Source organism: Misgurnus anguillicaudatus, unplaced genomic scaffold (genome assembly GCF_027580225.2).
Source record: "Misgurnus anguillicaudatus unplaced genomic scaffold, ASM2758022v2 HiC_scaffold_33, whole genome shotgun sequence".
NCBI classification, from domain to species: Eukaryota; Metazoa; Chordata; class Actinopteri; order Cypriniformes; family Cobitidae; genus Misgurnus; species Misgurnus anguillicaudatus.
In genome coordinates this window covers 9,320,303-9,339,232 of record NW_027395283.1, presented here as the reverse complement: position 1 = coordinate 9,339,232, position 18,930 = coordinate 9,320,303, and the positions used below count along the sequence as shown (strand labels likewise).

The 18,930-nt window shown below is 36.9% G+C and overlaps 3 protein-coding genes and 1 long non-coding RNA gene across 7 annotated transcripts; 1 reads left to right on the top strand and 3 right to left on the bottom strand.

Moving 5' to 3' along the window:
- Positions 1-354: 354 nt before the first annotated feature.
- LOC141363255 (T-cell surface glycoprotein CD3 epsilon chain-like) lies at positions 355-2,406 on the top strand. Its single transcript, XM_073865854.1, has 5 exons — positions 355-552; positions 667-858; positions 940-1,059; positions 1,450-1,481; positions 1,667-2,406. The coding sequence occupies exons 1-5, from the start codon at positions 489-491 to the stop codon at positions 1,715-1,717; spliced, it is 459 nt and encodes a 152-aa protein (XP_073721955.1). The 5' UTR covers positions 355-488; the 3' UTR covers positions 1,718-2,406.
- Positions 2,407-2,815: 409 nt separating this feature from the next.
- On the bottom strand, positions 2,816-6,657 carry LOC141363254 (T-cell surface glycoprotein CD3 delta chain-like). The gene is made up of 6 exons (XM_073865853.1): positions 6,342-6,657; positions 5,560-5,671; positions 4,392-4,559; positions 4,156-4,299; positions 3,867-3,916; positions 2,816-3,783 (listed from the first exon to the last, which is right to left on the bottom strand). Exons 2-6 carry the CDS (start codon positions 5,627-5,629, stop codon positions 3,700-3,702), a joined length of 516 nt encoding a protein of 171 aa, XP_073721954.1. The 5' UTR covers positions 5,630-5,671; positions 6,342-6,657; the 3' UTR covers positions 2,816-3,699.
- Positions 6,658-7,842: 1,185 nt separating this feature from the next.
- LOC141363251 (transmembrane protein 25-like) lies at positions 7,843-17,795 on the bottom strand. Of its 4 annotated transcripts, none has more exons than XR_012368793.1 (9): positions 17,548-17,795; positions 17,213-17,267; positions 14,426-14,776; positions 13,581-13,871; positions 8,796-8,927; positions 8,674-8,707; positions 8,469-8,575; positions 8,289-8,384; positions 7,843-8,194 (listed from the first exon to the last, which is right to left on the bottom strand). XR_012368793.1 is itself a non-coding variant. In XM_073865848.1 (9 exons), the coding sequence occupies exons 2-8, from the start codon at positions 17,259-17,261 to the stop codon at positions 8,344-8,346; spliced, it is 1,005 nt and encodes a 334-aa protein (XP_073721949.1). In that variant the 5' UTR covers positions 17,262-17,267; positions 17,548-17,795; the 3' UTR covers positions 7,845-8,194; positions 8,306-8,343. The 4 variants fall into 4 exon arrangements, 3 of the variants coding, with proteins under 3 accessions (XP_073721949.1, XP_073721948.1, XP_073721947.1); XM_073865848.1 differs by having other exon boundaries at positions 7,845-8,194; positions 8,306-8,384; XM_073865847.1 differs by having other exon boundaries at positions 7,845-8,194; positions 8,289-8,392; positions 17,548-17,794.
- On the bottom strand, positions 8,965-11,053 carry LOC141363257 (uncharacterized). The gene is made up of 3 exons (XR_012368796.1): positions 10,864-11,053; positions 10,302-10,337; positions 8,965-9,073 (listed from the first exon to the last, which is right to left on the bottom strand). It is a non-coding gene; the product is annotated as an uncharacterized lncRNA (long non-coding RNA).
- Positions 17,796-18,930: the final 1,135 nt, after the last annotated feature.

Below are 18,930 nucleotides of genomic sequence, written 5' to 3'. Positions count from 1 at the left end.
GCTGCATAACTACAGCAACATTTTTACAGTGATTGCCAATTTGTTTATGGGTAATTAATGGAAAAAATAGTAATAATAATAAAATTACAATAATTGTATAGTTCAATTTAACATATTTATCTAATTCAGAATGGTTTAAACTGATCAGGTGTCTAACAGAAGCAGAAATCATTCAGGTAAATACTCAGAAATGAGAAGATGATAATCAAGCAACCATAAAAATAAACTTGTAAAGTTTGTCAACTGCATTAAACAGAGTGAGTTTGTCCTGAACATAAAAACTGCAGATGAACCACACAAAACAACTCAGGGCCTGACACAAACACGAGAGAGAGAAAGAGAAAGAGAGAGAGAGAGAGTGTGTGTGTGTGTGTGCATTTGAAGCACTCTTCCTGTATCAGAAGTAAGACGGTCGGAGAAATTTGAGGATCTTTTTGTATTTAAATATCTATAATCACATTAATAAGTTCTGGGATTGATCTGAAACGATGATGTTCATGAACTTTATGTTACTGCTCTTAACAGCAGCTGTGCATGAAGTTCAGAGTCACGGTAAGAATCATTTTACAATATTAAAGTTTTATAATGAAAAAGTTATTTGATGAAAAAAATCTACAGACGATTTATAATTCAAACTTTTTGTAATTTGGTTTGTTTTCTTTACAGTTGCGTTTACAGACAAGTCAGCCACTTTGTATTGTCCTGAAACAGAAGGTGATGCGACATGGACAGGCGATAAAATAGTCCCCCCAAAAACAGCTTCTGAATTAACGGTTGAAGCTACAGATGGAGAAGTCAAAGGAACCTGGGCCTGTGACGCTAATGGAAAAAAACATCAATTCTATATTAAGTCAAAGGGTGAGAACACAACACACACAGTGTGTAAAAACACCAAAAATATGTACAATGATGTTTCACAAATCTCTCTGTTTCTCTTAGTGTGTGAGAACTGCTATGAGCTGACCGGCGGGCTGGCGTCTGGTGTTATTATTGGGGATTTACTGTTTACCGGAGGAGTCATACTTTTAGTTTACTTGTGTACCCAGAGAAAGCAAAGAGGTACAACACACACACACACACACGCACACACACGCACACACACACACACACACACACACACACACACACACACACACACACACACACACACACACACACACACACACACACACACACACACACACACACACACACACACACACACACACACACACACACACACACACACACACACACACACACACACACACACACACACGCACACACGCGCACACACACACACACACACACTATTGCATCAGCTAAAATGACAATAAAGTTTCTTGAAGACAGATTTGATCCAAATATTTTTTAAATATTGTATAGTTTAATGAGTTCATTTTAGTATTTAACTAACCGTAACCCTAACTAAGCACTTCAAATGACTTTTGCATTTTGTTTAATCTGCAGGTGCTCCAAGTCCCCCTAACCCTGACTATGAGGTGCGTATGTACATTTGCACAATTAAATTTACCTTTATTTTTTTTAATAAAAAAAGAAAAAACTTATTTAAAAATGAGCAACAATAATTCTGTCAATGTCATTTTATGGGTTTAGCCAAACAAATGAATTGCAAAAAAAGATTCAAATAAATGTTTTAAATTGAATGTCAATGAATCTTTTTCAGATGCTAAACCCCAAGACCCAAACTCGAGATCTGTACGCAGGAATCCGTTAGATGTTTCTCACCGGATCAGACGTCTGTATTCTGAATAACTCGCTTTTAACGTTTTTCTGCTTTTACTGTAACACTGTAAAAAAATTCTGTAGAAATTACAGTATTACTGAGTATTACTGGCAACTAACTTACTGTAGATTTTACATTTATATTATTTACTGGCAACAGTTTGTTTAAAGTTAAATGAATATGTAACATTTTCAGTCTTTATCTTCTACAGTAAGTTACTGGCAACCAGCTGCATAATTACAGCTAATTTATTACAGTGTAGTATTTGACTCTGTAATCTCATTTGTAAAGTTTCTCTAATAAACATTCATAGTGCTTTAAATAACATCATAATGAAATAATTTTTGTGTGAATCAGAGATGTGTTTTAAAATAAATGTGTGTATGCATGGAAAGTTTTGCTCATAAAGCATGAAAAAGACACTTCAATAACTTCAGATGGAAATAACTGAGAAAGTGGAAACATTATGGTTTACTGTAAATACTACACACACGTCTGACTTATCTTTCACAAATCTACACTCATTTCATCGTTTTATTTTCTCTTTTTTAAATGTAAAATTCATGAAATATTTTCATTGTGTTCTCTCACATGATGTGTGCATGTTGTTCATGAATGATGAAGTTTTGTGTTGACTTATAATCAGATTATATAAATCATTTCAATAAACTTCTAGCATCTCGAAACATGTTTCCGGTGACTGCTTTGTGCTTTCTGAAGTTTACCATATGCAGTTTAGTGTATACAGACAGGATGTTTGTGTGTGTGTGTGTGTGTGTGTGTGTGTGTGTGTGTGCGTGTGTGTGTGTGTGTGTGTGTGATGTAGATCTGAGCATTGATACTCTTAAACTCATGTGACAGAAGCCACAGTCAGAAAATAACAGAAATAAATTTCTGACTAAAAACTGAACAAACTGCTCTAATTGGAAAATAAATGTGACTAACAGTTTTGCAAAACCTGAACATACAAAACATTGCTTTACCAAGAAAAAAACACACGTCACAACACAAATGAGTGCTTTTCAAACAAATGATCATTATAAAGTGAATACAGAATTATTTAATGATAAACTATTACAAAAGTCCAAATGATTTCATGTGCACTTTATTGTGAAATAAGAAGTTAATGTTGTAACTGTTGTGAGGAACAGAAACGATGACCAGAATAACATCACTAACTTTACAAACCTTAATGAAAATTAAGACAAAATAATTTCACAAATAATGCGGCTCTGTTTCTCACAATTTTGAGCTAAATGTTAAGCTATTTCATACACACATATTTGATCAAAACAGTTTTTTATACACACATGAGCTAACAGAAGACATTTATTACAGAAAAACAAAAACAATCAATGTTTAATATTAAAATCTACTTTTAATTATTCAGATGAAACGACTTTAAAACAACCAATCATCATCTCACTAGAAAGATGAGAGTCATTTAAAAACATTTATTTACTAATTCATGAAACAGAAGTATGAAAATAAAAGTCAATAAATGATTTTGCATGATTTATTAATCACGTGTGTGTATAAACTTTTATAGCAAAAATTCATAAACATTTACAGGAACTGTGAATAGAAATAAGAATACAAAGTACAGCAGGTGAAATGAAGACATTGTCTGATTTTAAAAATGTTTTCTTTTGTTCAAAACAAAGTGGAAATGTTTTATTGAAATGCACGCTAACATAATACATTTTAATTTGTTAGTTAAAGAAGAAAAATGTCTACAACACTTATTACTCTTAGTTCATGTTTTTTTGTTAAGCGTTACCAAATACGAGATGTTTATCAAGTTCCTTTAATTATTTAGATCTTTATTTTTGATATGTATTTTTGAAGTGTAAGAGTTGTGTTTATCGTGTGTCTCTATAGGATTAAAAGCGTTTATAAAACTATGGTTTGAACAACACACATATTCTGACATTGAGCTGAATTATGATGAGAAGATTTGTTTTAATGTCATTTTATGGTGAAAGTGGTTGATTTTTGTTTTTATTCTTGCGATTTGGCTGAAGCGAGCTGTAATCGTCTGATCGGTTGCCCAGAGGCTAAACACCAAGAAACACAACAGGATTAATTCATACTTTACAACTAATCATTTAACGTTACCTTTAAATAAATGATGTATTACCTGATAAGTGTCTCCGGCAGCATTATTGATTAAATTCTGTCTGTCAGAGGCTGGAAACAGAGAGAAAACCAGGAAGTTACATTAAGTTGTGATGTAAAGTACAAATGAACATTTAAGAGTGTTTAAGTCACTAATCAAATGACATTCAGCATGTAGACGGCTTTGTAGAGAAGTTTAGATGATTATTAAGTGTCTCTTTAGAAGGCTCTCAGATCGTCTGATGGAGAACATGAAGTTCAGGTGTGGTTGCCTAGTATGAATAATGATTCGACTGTTTGTGTAAACCCACCTTTGTTACCCTGATAGGTGCTCTTGGGTTTGGGTTGAGCACAGATGCTGTAAACAGCCCAACCGATCAGGACTGTGGCAGCGATATCACCCACCAATATAGCGATGGTCGCTGTGGTGTCCAGCTGAATCAGATCCTCACTTGCTACACACAGTAACAAATACACAAAAATACTTCAATGCAAAACATCACGTACACTATGAGAACATCAGCAGGACTCTCGTACCTCTACTTACATCGAATCTTTACTGTCATTATTACTGACTTTCCCTGAGAGTCGTCACACTGATAATCTCCAGATGCATCCCATGTAAAATTTATTTCTGCCTTGTTTTCATGTGCTGGAAACGTTCCTCCATCACAATTCAGTATTAAACCAGTATCACCCTCTTTGACCTTAATGTCTAGAAGCAAAAATAAAGCAAATTAACATTTATTAAAACATAATTCTTATTCACAGTATCTGATCATGTTATTTTTTAAACTTACAGTACTGTGAAAAAGTCTTCGACCACCATGCCAGAATTACATTTGTTGTCTCTTTAATAGAATACATCCAGAAAATACAGGAAATGTGTGTATATAGTATTAAAACTGTATAAAAATGTAAATTGAAGTTTTTAGGGTAAACTCCCCTTCCACTTGAGCAATAGCAGGAAACTGCAGGATCTCTTAAACCTAAATCAAATTAAATCCTCATTTCTTATTTTAAAGAAATTAGTCTTCTTACTTCATTCTGCTCAAAAACGCTCAAAATGTGTTTAGTGCCAAGAGGCGTCACACTTAACACTGACAATGCCTAAAGAAAACATTTAGTCCTGAAAATTTATTTTTGTACATATTTCTGTTTGTATCTTAATAAAATAGATTGAAAAATATGAATGGACATTAAAACTTCTAAAACAACAAGTCTGGTGGTGGTGGCCTACTGTAAAACTTTGAATGGTGAAACTAAATAACATAAACTATGATCACTGAATGAACACATAACACTGAGTAAACATAAACACTGAACAAACACATATACACTGAATAAATAAACACCTGACCACTGAATGAACACTAAGTGAACACATGAACACTAAATGAACACTGAGTGAACCCTGAGTAAACACATGAACACTAAATAAACACTGAATGAACACTTAATAAACACTAAATGAACACTAAATGAACACTTAATAAACACCAAATGAACACTGAATGAACACTAAATGAACACTGAGAAAACACTGAGTGAACACATGAACACTTAATAAACACTAAATGAACACTAAATGAACACTGAATGAACACCAAATGAACACTGAATGAACACTAAATGAACACTAAAGAACACTAAATGAACACTAAATGAACACTAAAGAACACTACATGAACACTGAATAAACATATCTCTCTCACCCAGTTTATTCTCTTCTGTGCTCACAGTTGTCAGGAGGCAGAACAGACACATGAAAGATCTTTTATTCATTTTTCTTTCTCCTCTCAGTATTTTCTTTCTTCACTTTGATTCCTGTTAATAAAAACATTAAACTGCTGCTGTCTGCTGATTTGTCATAATCCTCCATTTTGACGTGTGAATGATCTCAACGTTCTTAACTTTCATTATTTCTAAAATACCTTTTAATCTGTTGTGCAAAAACATTTGCCTAATTTCATATCTTGGATTAAATTAAATAGCCTAACTTGTAAATTATTTAATAACACAAAACCACGTTGACATGAATTTGTTTAACAGGTTGAAATCTAAGCACAATGCATGAAGTTTTCTTAATAAAGATCATGCTGAAGGTCACGGAATCGTTACCACATTACTGCGTTATAAGGCTTTGAATAAAAAGCATAAATTCAAAAATAGTTATTTTTAAATTATATACAAGCACAATACAATCTAACTATTAAAAATTAATTATAGTGAATCGCTTTGGTTGGTAACTACATTTGGTTTCATTTTAAACCAGGCCAATATCTGGTTATAAAAATTTTAACTAAGCAGTTTAAAGTTAAACTAGATTCATTTATATCCTCAAGTTGTCTCATTTAAATTCAAACTGAAAAGTTATATAAGAAATCGCATCCATGTATAATGCATTTCAAATATCACTTAAAATTTAACAATCAGAAACAGATTAAACTTAAACTTTTAGTTATGAAAAGTGAAAAATAAAGATTGATGTACGTACCCGTGAGAGCGCGAGTGTCTGACTCACACACTGAGGCGGTGATGATGATGATGATGATGATGATGATGAACAGGAAGTGACTGGCAAAGATTCACAAAGATTTTACTAATTTTACCCCAAACAGTTATAATGTACATGTGTGATAACAACTGAGATCAGAACATCGAATCAAACTAAATAAACTCAAACTAAAGTTCATTTATTCAAGTCAAAACAAAACAAATCTCAATTCTACAATCACTTTAATGGAAAAAAATTTACACTAAAAATGAGTTTATCAGTGTTATTAGTTTTGTTTGTGTAGGTGTGTGTTTAAGTTCTTGTAATTGTACATATATTCATATAGACTGGAGATGAAGAATACCACATATGACTTCCTGTTCAATAACTGTAGACCACAAGCACCTGCGAAACACACACACACACACACACACACACACACACACACACACACACACACACATCTCCAAACATCTCAAACTCACATCTGCAAAACTACTGCAGATCATTACAGGCACAACAATGCAAAATGTAATAAAAAAAAAAGAAATGGTTTCTTCTTTATATGTTTAGTTTATTGGAGTCTGTAATGAATCTGGACAAGTTCATATCTCTTTTAATGTTTGACTGAGACAAGCATGAGATGATACAGAAGATTTAAGAGTAAAGACTGCAGCTGCGCCTCCTCGTGGACAGAAAAAACATGACATGCTTCTATTAAATCATAAGTCATACCTACACACTTACACTGAGCTATACACAAATATACTTACACATAAATATACACACACATATGATTTTATCAAACTCTTCTTTAAATATAATGTCAAGATTTTTTTATACTCCTCTTTAAATATATACCGATCTTATAATGATTAATGATTTAATATACGCTCCATTTATATTACAAATTACATTCCATATAGCAGCAGAGAATTCTGGGTAAATTTTGTTTTTAAAATACTGAGTATGAACGTACTCAACATTTCCGGTCTTTAAATATTATTCCCACAAACATTCATTTTAACAATGTCATCTCATAATACACTGCACTGAATTGGTCAGCGTGAAGGATGTCATCGAACCGGTCAGCGTGAATGATGTCATCGAATCGGTCAGCATGAATGATATTATCAAACCGGTCAGCGTGAATGATGTCATCAAATCGGACAGCGTGAATGATGTCATCGAAACAGTCAGCGTGAAAGATGTCAACAAAATAGTCAGCTTAAATAATGTCATCAAATCAGTCAGCGTGAATGATGTCATCGAAACAGTCAGCGTAAATTACGTCATCGAATCAGTCAGCGTGAACGATGTCATCGAATCAGTCAGCGTGAATGATGTCATCGAATCAGTCAACGTGAATGATGTCATCGAAACAGTCAGCGTAAATGATGTCATCGAATCAGTCACTGTGGATGATGTCGCTAAATCAGTCACTGTGGATGATGTCATCGAAACAGTCAGCGTAAATGATGTCATCGAATCAGTCAGCGTGAATGATGTCATCGAATCAGTCAGCGTGAATGATGTCATCGAAACAGTCAGCGTAAATTACGTCATCGAATCAGTCAGCGTGAATGATGTCATCGAATCAGTCAACGTGAATGATGTCATCGAAACAGTCAGCGTAAATGATGTCATCGAATCAGTCACTGTGGATGATGTCGCTGAATCAGTCAGCGTAAATGATGTCGCAGAATCGGTCAACGTAAATGATGTCGCCAAAACAGTCAGCATAAATGATGTCAACAAAACAGTCAGCGAGAATGATCATCAGAGCCAGATCTCATCACTACTGGTGCTGCTCACTTTATAGATGTAACCCACCATTGGATATCTAGCAAACCCTGTAGAGACAAAATCATAATCAAATCACATACATTTGCTGAGACTAAACCTAACACAAAGACACACATCAAGAGCTTCAAATAAATCTCTCACAGGTCATGACCTCTGACCTCGGGCAGCGTATGCTGTGGACAAATCTTCCTCTTCCTCATCTACCCGTCTCCTCTCCAGCGTGTTCTGTTTGGAGTTCTGTTGTCCTACAAACATTTACAGATGAGAGTTTGTTGTGTTTATAGTTTACTGGTCTGAGAACAGTCACTAACAAATACTCACCCTTACAGAGCGCACGATCATCATTCAACTGCACATGTGATGGGAGTGACATATTCTCTCTTGGGAGATACATCCCATGCACCTGAACCTTCAGTACATCACTACTGCTGCTCAATGAAAAACACCACCAGTATTAATAATGACTGATCAGCCCTGTTATAAAACTAAAGCTTTATTAAAGACCACAAGAACTCAACTGTCCCACCATTTGGAGGAAAGATGCAGAGTGATTGGATCCTCTGAGCAAGAAAGAGAGAAAGACTTGTTAAAAAAAGTTCAAAAGTTTTAACTTTTATTAGTATTTGTGAGATAAAGTGTGTTTGGTACCGATTGCTTTGGTTTTGTCTTTCTGTAAGAGGAAGAAGACCATTAGCGTGAGGATGAGAAGGGTAACGAATCCAAGAGCCCCACCTGTCACTATTCCAAACATTGGCACCTCCACCCGTGACTGCAAGAATTCTGCATGATACATCCAAGTATTTGAATAAGTATTAAACTTCTGAAAAAAACATACAGATTTATTACAACTGCTGTAAACCAATCACACAAAACTACCATCACATAATTACCTGACATGCCATCATTACCTGATATGTCATCATTACCTGACATCTCATCATTACCTGACATCACATCATTACTTGACATGTCATCATTACCTGATATGTCATCATTACCTGACATAACATCATTACCTCTCATCACATCATTACCTGTAATGACATCACATCATTACCACATCACCTGGCGTCTCATAATTTCCTGACATCTTATCATTACCAGACATCACATCATTACCTGACATCTTGTCATTACCTGACATCTCGTCATTACCTGACATCACATTACCTGACATCACATCATTACCTGACATCACATCATTACCTGGCATCACATCATTACCTGACATCTCGTCATTACCTGACATCTAGTCATTACCTGACATCACATCATTACCTGACATCACATCATTACTTGACATGTCATCATTACCTGATATGTCATCATTACCTGACATAACATCATTACCTCTCATCACATCATTACCTGTAATGACATCACATCATTACCACATCACCTGGCGTCTCATAATTTCCTGACATCTTATCATTACCAGACATCACATCATTACCTGACATCTTGTCATTACCTGACATCTCGTCATTACCTGACATCACATTACCTGACATCACATCATTACCTGACATCACATCATTACCTGGCATCACATCATTACCTGACATCTCGTCATTACCTGACATCTAGTCATTACCTGACATCACATCATTACCTGACATCACATCATTACCTGACATCACATCATTACCTGACATCACATCATTACCTGACATCTCGTCATTACCTGACATCACATTACCTGACATCACATCATTACCTGACATCACATCATTACCTGGCATCACATCATTACCTGGCATCTCATAATTTCCTGACATCACATCATTACCTGTAATGACATCACACCATTACCTGACATCACATCATTACCTGACATCACATCATTACATGTAATGACATCTCATCATTACCTGACATCTCATCATTACCTGACATCACATCATTACCTGACATGTCATCATTACCTGACATCACATCATTACCTGACATGTCATCATTACCTGACATCACATCATTACCTGACATCACATCATTACTTGACATGTCATCATTACCTGATATGTCATCATTACCTGACATAACATCATTACCTCTCATCACATCATTACCTGTAATGACATCACATCATTACCACATCACCTGGCGTCTCATAATTTCCTGACATCTTATCATTACCAGACATCACATCATTACCTGACATCTCGTCATTACCTGACATCTCGTCATTACCTGACATCACATTACCTGACATCACATCATTACCTGACATCACATCATTACCTGGCATCACATCATTACCTGACATCTCGTCATTACCTGACATCTAGTCATTACCTGACATCACATCATTACCTGACATCACATCATTACCTGACATCACATCATTACCTGACATCACATCATTACCTGACATCTCGTCATTACCTGACATCACATTACCTGACATCACATCATTACCTGACATCACATCATTACCTGGCATCACATCATTACCTGGCATCTCATAATTTCCTGACATCACATCATTACCTGTAATGACATCACACCATTACCTGACATCACATCATTACCTGACATCACATCATTACATGTAATGACATCTCATCATTACCTGACATCTCATCATTACCTGACATCACATCATTACCTGACATGTCATCATTACCTGACATCACATCATTACCTGACATCACATCATTACTTGACATGTCATCATTACCTGATATGTCATCATTACCTGACATAACATCATTACCTCTCATCACATCATTACCTGTAATGACATCACATCATTACCACATCACCTGGCGTCTCATAATTTCCTGACATCTTATCATTACCAGACATCACATCATTACCTGACATCTCGTCATTACCTGACATCTCGTCATTACCTGACATCACATTACCTGACATCACATCATTACCTGACATCACATCATTACCTGGCATCACATCATTACCAGACATCACATCATTACCTGACATCTCGTCATTACCTGACATCTCGTCATTACCTGACATCACATTACCTGACATCACATCATTACCTGACATCACATCATTATCTGACATCACATCATTACCTGACATCACATCATTACCTGACATCACATCATTACCTGACATCACATCATTACATGTAATGACATCTCATCATTACCTGACATCTCGTCATTACCTGACATCTCGTCATTACCTGACATCACATTACCTGACATCACATCATTACCTGACATCACATCATTACCTGGCATCACATCATTACCTGGCATCACATCATTACCTGACATCTCGTCATTACCTGACATCTAGTCATTACCTGACATCACATCATTACCTGACATCACATCATTACCTGACATCACATCATTACCTGACATCACATCATTACCTGACATCTCGTCATTACCTGACATCACATTACCTGACATCACATCATTACCTGACATCACATCATTACCTGGCATCACATCATTACCTGGCATCTCATAATTTCCTGACATCACATCATTACCTGTAATGACATCACACCATTACCTGACATCACATCATTACCTGACATCACATCATTACATGTAATGACATCTCATCATTACCTGACATCTCATCATTACCTGACATCACATCATTACCTGACATGTCATCATTACCTGACATCACATCATTACCTGACATCACATCATTACTTGACATGTCATCATTACCTGATATGTCATCATTACCTGACATAACATCATTACCTCTCATCACATCATTACCTGTAATGACATCACATCATTACCACATCACCTGGCGTCTCATAATTTTCTGACATCTTATCATTACCAGACATCTCGTCATTACCTGACATCTCGTCATTACCTGACATCTAGTCATTACCTGACATCTCGTCATTACCTGACATCACATCATTACCTGACATCACATCATTACCTGGCATCACATCATTACCTGGCATCTCATCATTTCCTGACATCACATCATTACCTGTAATGACATCACACCATTACCTGACATCTCATCATTACCTGACATCACATCATTACCTGACATCACATCATTACTTGACATGTCATCATTACCTGATATGTCATCATTACCTGATATGTCATCATTACCTCTCATCACATCATTACCTGTAATGACATCACATCATTACCACATCACCTGGCGTCTCATAATTTCCTGACATCTTATCTTTACCAGACATCTCGTCATTACCTGACATCTTGTCATTACCTGACATCTCGTCATTACCTGACATCTAGTCATTACCTGACATCACATCATTACCTGACATCACATCATTACCTGGCATTACATCATTACCTGGCATCTCATAATTTCCTGACATCACATCATTACCTGTAATGACATCACACCATTACCTGACATCTCATCATTACCTGACATCACATCATTACCTGGCATTACATCATTACCTGGCATCTCATAATTTCCTGACATCACATCATTACCTGTAATGACATTACATCATTACCACATCACCTGGCGTCTCATAATTTCCTGACATCTTGTCATTACCTGACATCTCGTCATTACCTGACATCTAGTCATTACCTATCATCACATCATTACCTGACATCACATCATTACCTGGCATCACATCATTACCTGGCATCTCATAATTTCCTGACATCACATCATTACCTGTAATGACATCACACCATTACCTGACATCTAGTCATTACCTGACATCTCATCATTACCTGACATCACATCATTACCTGACATCACATCATTACTTGACATGTCATCATTACCTGATATGTCATCATTACCTCTCATCACATCATTACCTGTAATGACATCACATCATTACCACATCACCTGGCGTCTCATAATTTCCTGACATCTTATCATTACCAGACATCACATCATTACCTGACATCTCGTCATTACCTGACATTTTGTCATTACCTGACATCTCGTCATTACCTGACATCACATCATTACCTGACATCACATCATTACCTGGCATTACATCATTACCTGGCATCTCATCATTACCTGACATCACATCATTATCTGACATCACATCATTACCTGACATCTCATCATTACCTGACATCTCATCATTACCTGACATCACATCATTACCTGACATCACATCATTACCTGACATCGCATCATTACCTGACATCACATCATTACATGTAATGACATCTCATCATTACCTGACATCTCGTCATTACCTGACATCACATCATTACCTGACATCACATCATTACCTGACATCGCATCATTATCTGACATCGCATCATTACCTGACATCACATAATTATCTGACATCACATCATTATCTGACATCACATCATTACCTGGCATCACATCATTATCTGACATCACATCATTACCAGACATCATATCATTACCAGACATCTCATCATTACCTGACATTTTGCCACATATATTAAAATTAAAGAAAGTCTGAAAACTAAACATTACGTGTAAGAGTCAAGTTAGTGTGGGCGGAGCCAAGGCTGTTGTTGGCATTAATGGAGATGTTCCTTGATAGGCTACTCAGAGTGACATGTAGACTGTGATTGGCTAGCCACGGGTAGCTCCGCGAGTCCAGTATGAGAAAGTCTGATGTGTTGGCCACCAGATGACCGGACTGATCCACCCAGCTGATAGTAGCAGGTGGATTGGATCGCACCAAAGCAAACAAAATGAGGGACAGGCCGGGGTCCGAGGTCTCGCTGTAGTGAGCGTCAACCCTCAGAATCTCTGGTTGGACTAAAACATGAAGGAGAAATTCAGCTTTAGATTTCAGACTTCAGGATGTTTCACCTTAGTTGTACTGTTTGATGATGTGTTATAGAAAGCAGTATGAAAAGCATAGTTAAGATCTCAGGATTATAGACTGAAGCTTTTTATATCTGTGAAAGCTCTAGGTGATACTGTAATGAAACTGTGTTTGAACCCTCATGACTGTGAGAACATAAACAGCTTTATGTCAAGACACAGATTCATCATAACCATTTTGACATGTTCACCTCTGAATCTGTTGACAAGACGGATTGGTTTATTGCCACAATGTATGTAACTCAGTCTTGGGTGTCTGTAGATGCTAGTCACTAAACTTTGTGCAAATCGAAAAAATTAAAAATGGAGGGAAAATTGTAATGTGCCACAATGAATTACTTTTTAAGTTTAAGTTTGCTAGTATATATTTGATAGATAGTATAACCCTAAACACTGAAGGAAACTACTTAAATTCTTAAGTATCTATAAAGACAGCAAGGAGACACACAAACGAAGTGTCTGATCTAGGATCAGTGGTGACTTACACTGTACATTGAGTGTGACAGTTGCATTGTAGCTCTTTCCGCCCAAGGGGTTTTGGGCTGAACACATCAGCTCTCTGTCCCAGCGTTTGGGTCTAAGCGTGAATGTGCTGTTCCTCTCAGATCCATACTTCAGCTCGCCAGCATCACCTGATGATGTCATGACCAGACGCCCCACCCCCCTGCTGCCAGTAACCTCGCTCTGCCTCTCCCCATTCAGGTACCAGGAAAGTAGAGGAGGGGCTTGTGGATTCCATCCCTCTGATTGGCAGTTAAAGCGATGAGTAACATTCTCCTGTAAAGTTATTGAAGAGGTCTGCTGTCCATCAATTTTGGGCACGGGTTCAATTGCAGCTGTGCCAATCACAGAAAAAGATTAAAACAGATCAAAATGAGTGTGTGTTAGAGTAGGGACACACCAAACTAATGCCAACACAATAGCGCAGACTGTGAGGTTTGCTCACATTGGCTGCGTCTGGGTCCAAAGTTGCCTTGACTGACCAAGCCAACGTAATGTATAGTCCCTGCTACTTTTCATTAGTCACTTATTTATTATGGCTACCTATAGGCTTATTATTGCATGTATTATACACATGCGACTTTTACCATTACATCAAATAACAATCCTGATAATCGTGAATTAACTCCATATCTCTAACTCCTTATCTCTTACCTAATCTGAGGCGAATGGCTTCAGCACGCAAATGAAAAACATAAGGCGAGTGGAATTCAGCGACACATGTGATGTTTCTTTCATTGATGTTTCAGCCTGTGAGGTTTTTAACATTTGTTCCCTAAATGCAACTCACATGATCTAGTAAGGTCACTGTCACTATTATCATCAAAGCGAACTATGAAGATAAATCAGACTGAATCAGGGCTGTGGATACTGACTACTAGTGGTCTGTATGTGTAATTGCACATCAATGCGGACAATGACAGAAGTATATATGAAATCGAGGAAAGTATATATATGCATTGAGGCTATGCCGTAGGACCTATGCACAACTATAATGAGCCCTTAACACCTGACTGTCAAGTATCACAGGTGTTCTGCTCCTGCGCGAGATAACTTTATCACTTTACATACCAGCAGTGTTGGGTAAGTTACTCAAAAAAAGTATAATTAATTACTAGTTACTAATTACATCTTCAATCATGTAATTAGATTACTTTACAAATTACTCTCTCCAAAAAGTATTTAATTACTTGTACTAAATAGGATTTAGAAAGTAATTAGTAATATGATACAAGAATAGGCTTGAAATGGCTCGAATAAATAATATATAAAAGTACATCAATTATTCTGGTCCCACTTTAGGGTCCAATTCTCTCTATTAACTAACTGTTAACTACTTTTGCCTAAATATACTCCAACAACTAATACTAAAGAAGTTATACATTTTAAGTATTGGTAGAAATGGGGAGGGTTAAGGATGTAGAATAAGGTTTTGCAGAATCAGGCATTAATATGCGCTATTAAGTATTAATAAACAGCCAACATCTCATTAATATTAATGCTAATAATCAACCAGGTAATAGTGAGAATTGTAAACTTAAACCATGTTAAATCCACTTTTGTATTATAGTATATAATTGTCCATACACACAGTATTTAGTTACATCAGAAGTAACTGTAATTAGATTACAAGAAAATAAGAGTAATCCCTTACTTTACTTTTTCAAAGGAAAAGTAATTTAATTACAGTAACTAATTACTTAGTAACTAGTTACACCCAACACTGCATACCAGTAGTTGGCAGTAGTCAATATTCATTACTCAAAACTGAAAACTGAAAGAGCTATGAATGCTGGGATACAAAACATAAATCAAAGCAGCAAATCTCACTCCTCACAGACGACTCTGTTATATTTGTGATATCTTATGAGACATGACTGTTAAAAATGAGTTGCAGAAGGCGCTAAACGTCAAAAATGATAATGATATTAACCGAATGCTCTGGACACATGTACTATACAGTCATCTCATCAAATACTTTTGCATCAGATCCGCTTAATCCCGCTCTCAAGCCATTCAGAGATGCCGTTTTATTAGATTGACATTACTAATTCCACATGCTGAATCAGCCAAACAATGGCAACGGTCACTTTAAGTGAATGACCATGAGTGAGTGAGTGAGTGAGTGAGTGAGTGAGTGAGTGAGTGAGTGAGTGAGAAAGTGAGAGTGGGTAAGTGTGTGAATAAGTGAGAGTAAGAGAGTGAGTGATTGAGTGAGTGAGTGAGTGATTAAGAGGTTGAGTGAGAGAGTGAGTGAGTGAGTGAGTGAGTGAGTGAGTGAGTGAGTGAGTGAGAGAGTGAGTGAGAGAGTGAAAGTGAGTGAGTGAGTAAGTGAGTGAGAGAGTGAGAAAGTGAGAGTGAGTGAGTGCGTGAATAAATGAGAGTAAGAGAGTGAGTGAGTGAGTGAGTGAGTGATTGAGGGAGTGAGACAGTCAGTGAGTGAGTAATTCAGTGAGGGAGTGGGTGAGTGATTCAGTGAGTGAGTGAGTGAGTGAGTGAGTGAGTGAGTGAGTGAGTGATTCAGTGAGTGATTCAGTGAGTGAGTGAGTGAGTGAGTGAGTGAGTGAGTGAGTCAGTGAGTGATTCAGTGAGTGAGTGAGTCAGTCAGTGAGTGATTCAGTGAGTGAGTGAGTGAGTGAGTGATTCAGTGAGTGAGTAAGTCAGTGAGAGAGTGAGTCAGTGAGTGAGTGATTCAGTGAGTGATACAGTGAGTGAGTGAGTGAGTGAGTGAGTGAGTGAGTGAGTGAGTGAGAGTGAGTGTATTCTCTTACCTGCACAGGCCCAAGTGAAAGTGTGAAGGAACAAAGCTGTCAGAGGCATAATCACCTGTGCACACACACAGAACTCTCTCATCAGGGGTTTAAATTAAAACACTGTGTGTGCGTGCATGTGTGTGTGTTTCTGTGTTTTATGTGCAAATGCATGAGCAGGAATAACATTGATTTAAATGTGAATCAGAAGAGATTGAATCATCTCTGATCAGACTGATTGATAATCAAACCGATGTTGTTTACATGCAGAATTAATATCTCTTCCAAGTGATGTTGAACCCAAAACAAACACTGCATGTAAAAAAAATCACACAAATACAAACTGAGCATCTTACCTCTATGAACAGAGACGTTGTTAATGTCGACAAGCTGTGTATCCATTCAGAGCACCGACACACACAGACACACAAACACACACACACACACACACACACACACAGAGTCTGATGCAGCACTCGGACGGAAGGCGAGCTTTGATTTATTACTGATGCACAACACTGAGAGAAGGCAGCAGGACACAAGCGTGTTTGTGTAATGAATACACACACATACACATCTGTGATCAACTGCTCATGTCTGCTGCTGCTGAACCTCTGCAGTGCAGATTCACTGTTAGACAGAAGCAAGTGCACACAGATCTGATGATGACATCACAATGACCTCATCATTCATTCATACTGATGAAGAGAAATCTGCTGAGCAAGAATCAAGAAGCATTAAATCACTGAGGTAAAAGATGCTGATGTCATCTAAACTTCATTCCCAGATCTTTAAGGACCAGAAACTACTAGTGTTTATTCTGGGAATAGTATGGAAGTATGAGTGGATTTCAACATCTCTGATTCTTCTGGATTAGTTTGAACAATAGATTTCAGTCCTTTATCACCTCAAACCCTTACAGGGCTCCCATTGTGGGGAATATATTAGTGTTTTATTATTGTTTATATGTCTGTCTTCCTTTATACAATTCCAGCATCTATGGTTATATCCATGTCAAGAACCAGTCAATCCATACCAAGTTAATCCAAACACAGGTTGGGGGGGGGTTGCATCTCCAATATGCCTAACTTTCATGTTTTTGGCCTATGGGAGGAAACTGGAATACCCAGAGTAAACCCATGCTGACACAGGGAGAAACCCCACACAGAAAGGTCATCTGACCTAGCCGGGGCTCAAACCGGAGACCTTCTTGCTATAAGGCAACAGTGCTACCCACTGAGCAACCCTGTTTATATGTCTATGTGCTATTTTAATAATAAAAAAACATGTGCACTCATCATTTGATGAGTATTTTATCCTTAATATTAGAGACAGCCTTATTTCAGTGATTTAAAATCACCTGCGTTTCCTACGTCACAAACATGTAACCAATCACATAAACACAGTGAATCAGTAGTTCAAGTTATAGATATGCGTGTCTGAAACAGCCAAATGTAGCATCTATTTACATATATATCTATGGTCTAATGTGGTGCGAGGACTAGTTAGTTAGCATATTCATATCTATGGTTCAAGCTGCGCAATTAAGTAGAGCCAGAACCTAATTTGCATATTCATAAACCCAGGTTTACTAAATGAGGCAAGAGTGCATGAAGACATTACTGTGACAGGTAAAGGTTTTATATACGTGATTATAAATGATTATAAATGATAACATTCTTGACTACAGGAAGACTTGCAGTTACTCTCAGCTAATTTCAAACTGAATGAACGATTCC

What these genes read in the sequence shown, in the direction of transcription:
- LOC141363255 (XM_073865854.1), top strand. Translation starts at nt 489, where the DNA reads ATGATGTTCATGAACTTTATGTTACTGCTCTTAACAGCAGCTGTGCAT. An exon ending in ATTCTATATTAAGTCAAAGG is followed by an intron (nt 859 to 939) that starts GTGAGAACACAA and finishes TGTTTCTCTTAG; the next exon opens with TGTGTGAGAACTGCTATGAG. An exon ending in TACCCAGAGAAAGCAAAGAG is followed by an intron (nt 1,060 to 1,449) that starts GTACAACACACA and finishes TTTAATCTGCAG; the next exon opens with GTGCTCCAAGTCCCCCTAAC.
- LOC141363254 (XM_073865853.1), bottom strand. Translation starts at nt 5,629, where the DNA reads ATGAATAAAAGATCTTTCATGTGTCTGTTCTGCCTCCTGACAACTGTG. An exon ending in CACAGAAGAGAATAAACTGG is followed by an intron (nt 4,560 to 5,559) that starts GTGAGAGAGATA and finishes TTTTGCTTCTAG; the next exon opens with ACATTAAGGTCAAAGAGGGT. An exon ending in CTGCCGGAGACACTTATCAG is followed by an intron (nt 3,784 to 3,866) that starts GTAATACATCAT and finishes CTTGGTGTTTAG; the next exon opens with CCTCTGGGCAACCGATCAGA.
- LOC141363251 (XM_073865846.1), bottom strand. Translation starts at nt 17,261, where the DNA reads ATGCCTCTGACAGCTTTGTTCCTTCACACTTTCACTTGGGCCTGTGCA. An exon ending in CACTAACTTGACTCTTACAC is followed by an intron (nt 8,928 to 13,580) that starts GTAATGTTTAGT and finishes TGTATCATGCAG; the next exon opens with AATTCTTGCAGTCACGGGTG. An exon ending in CTGCATCTTTCCTCCAAATG is followed by an intron (nt 8,576 to 8,673) that starts GTGGGACAGTTG and finishes TTCATTGAGCAG; the next exon opens with CAGTAGTGATGTACTGAAGG.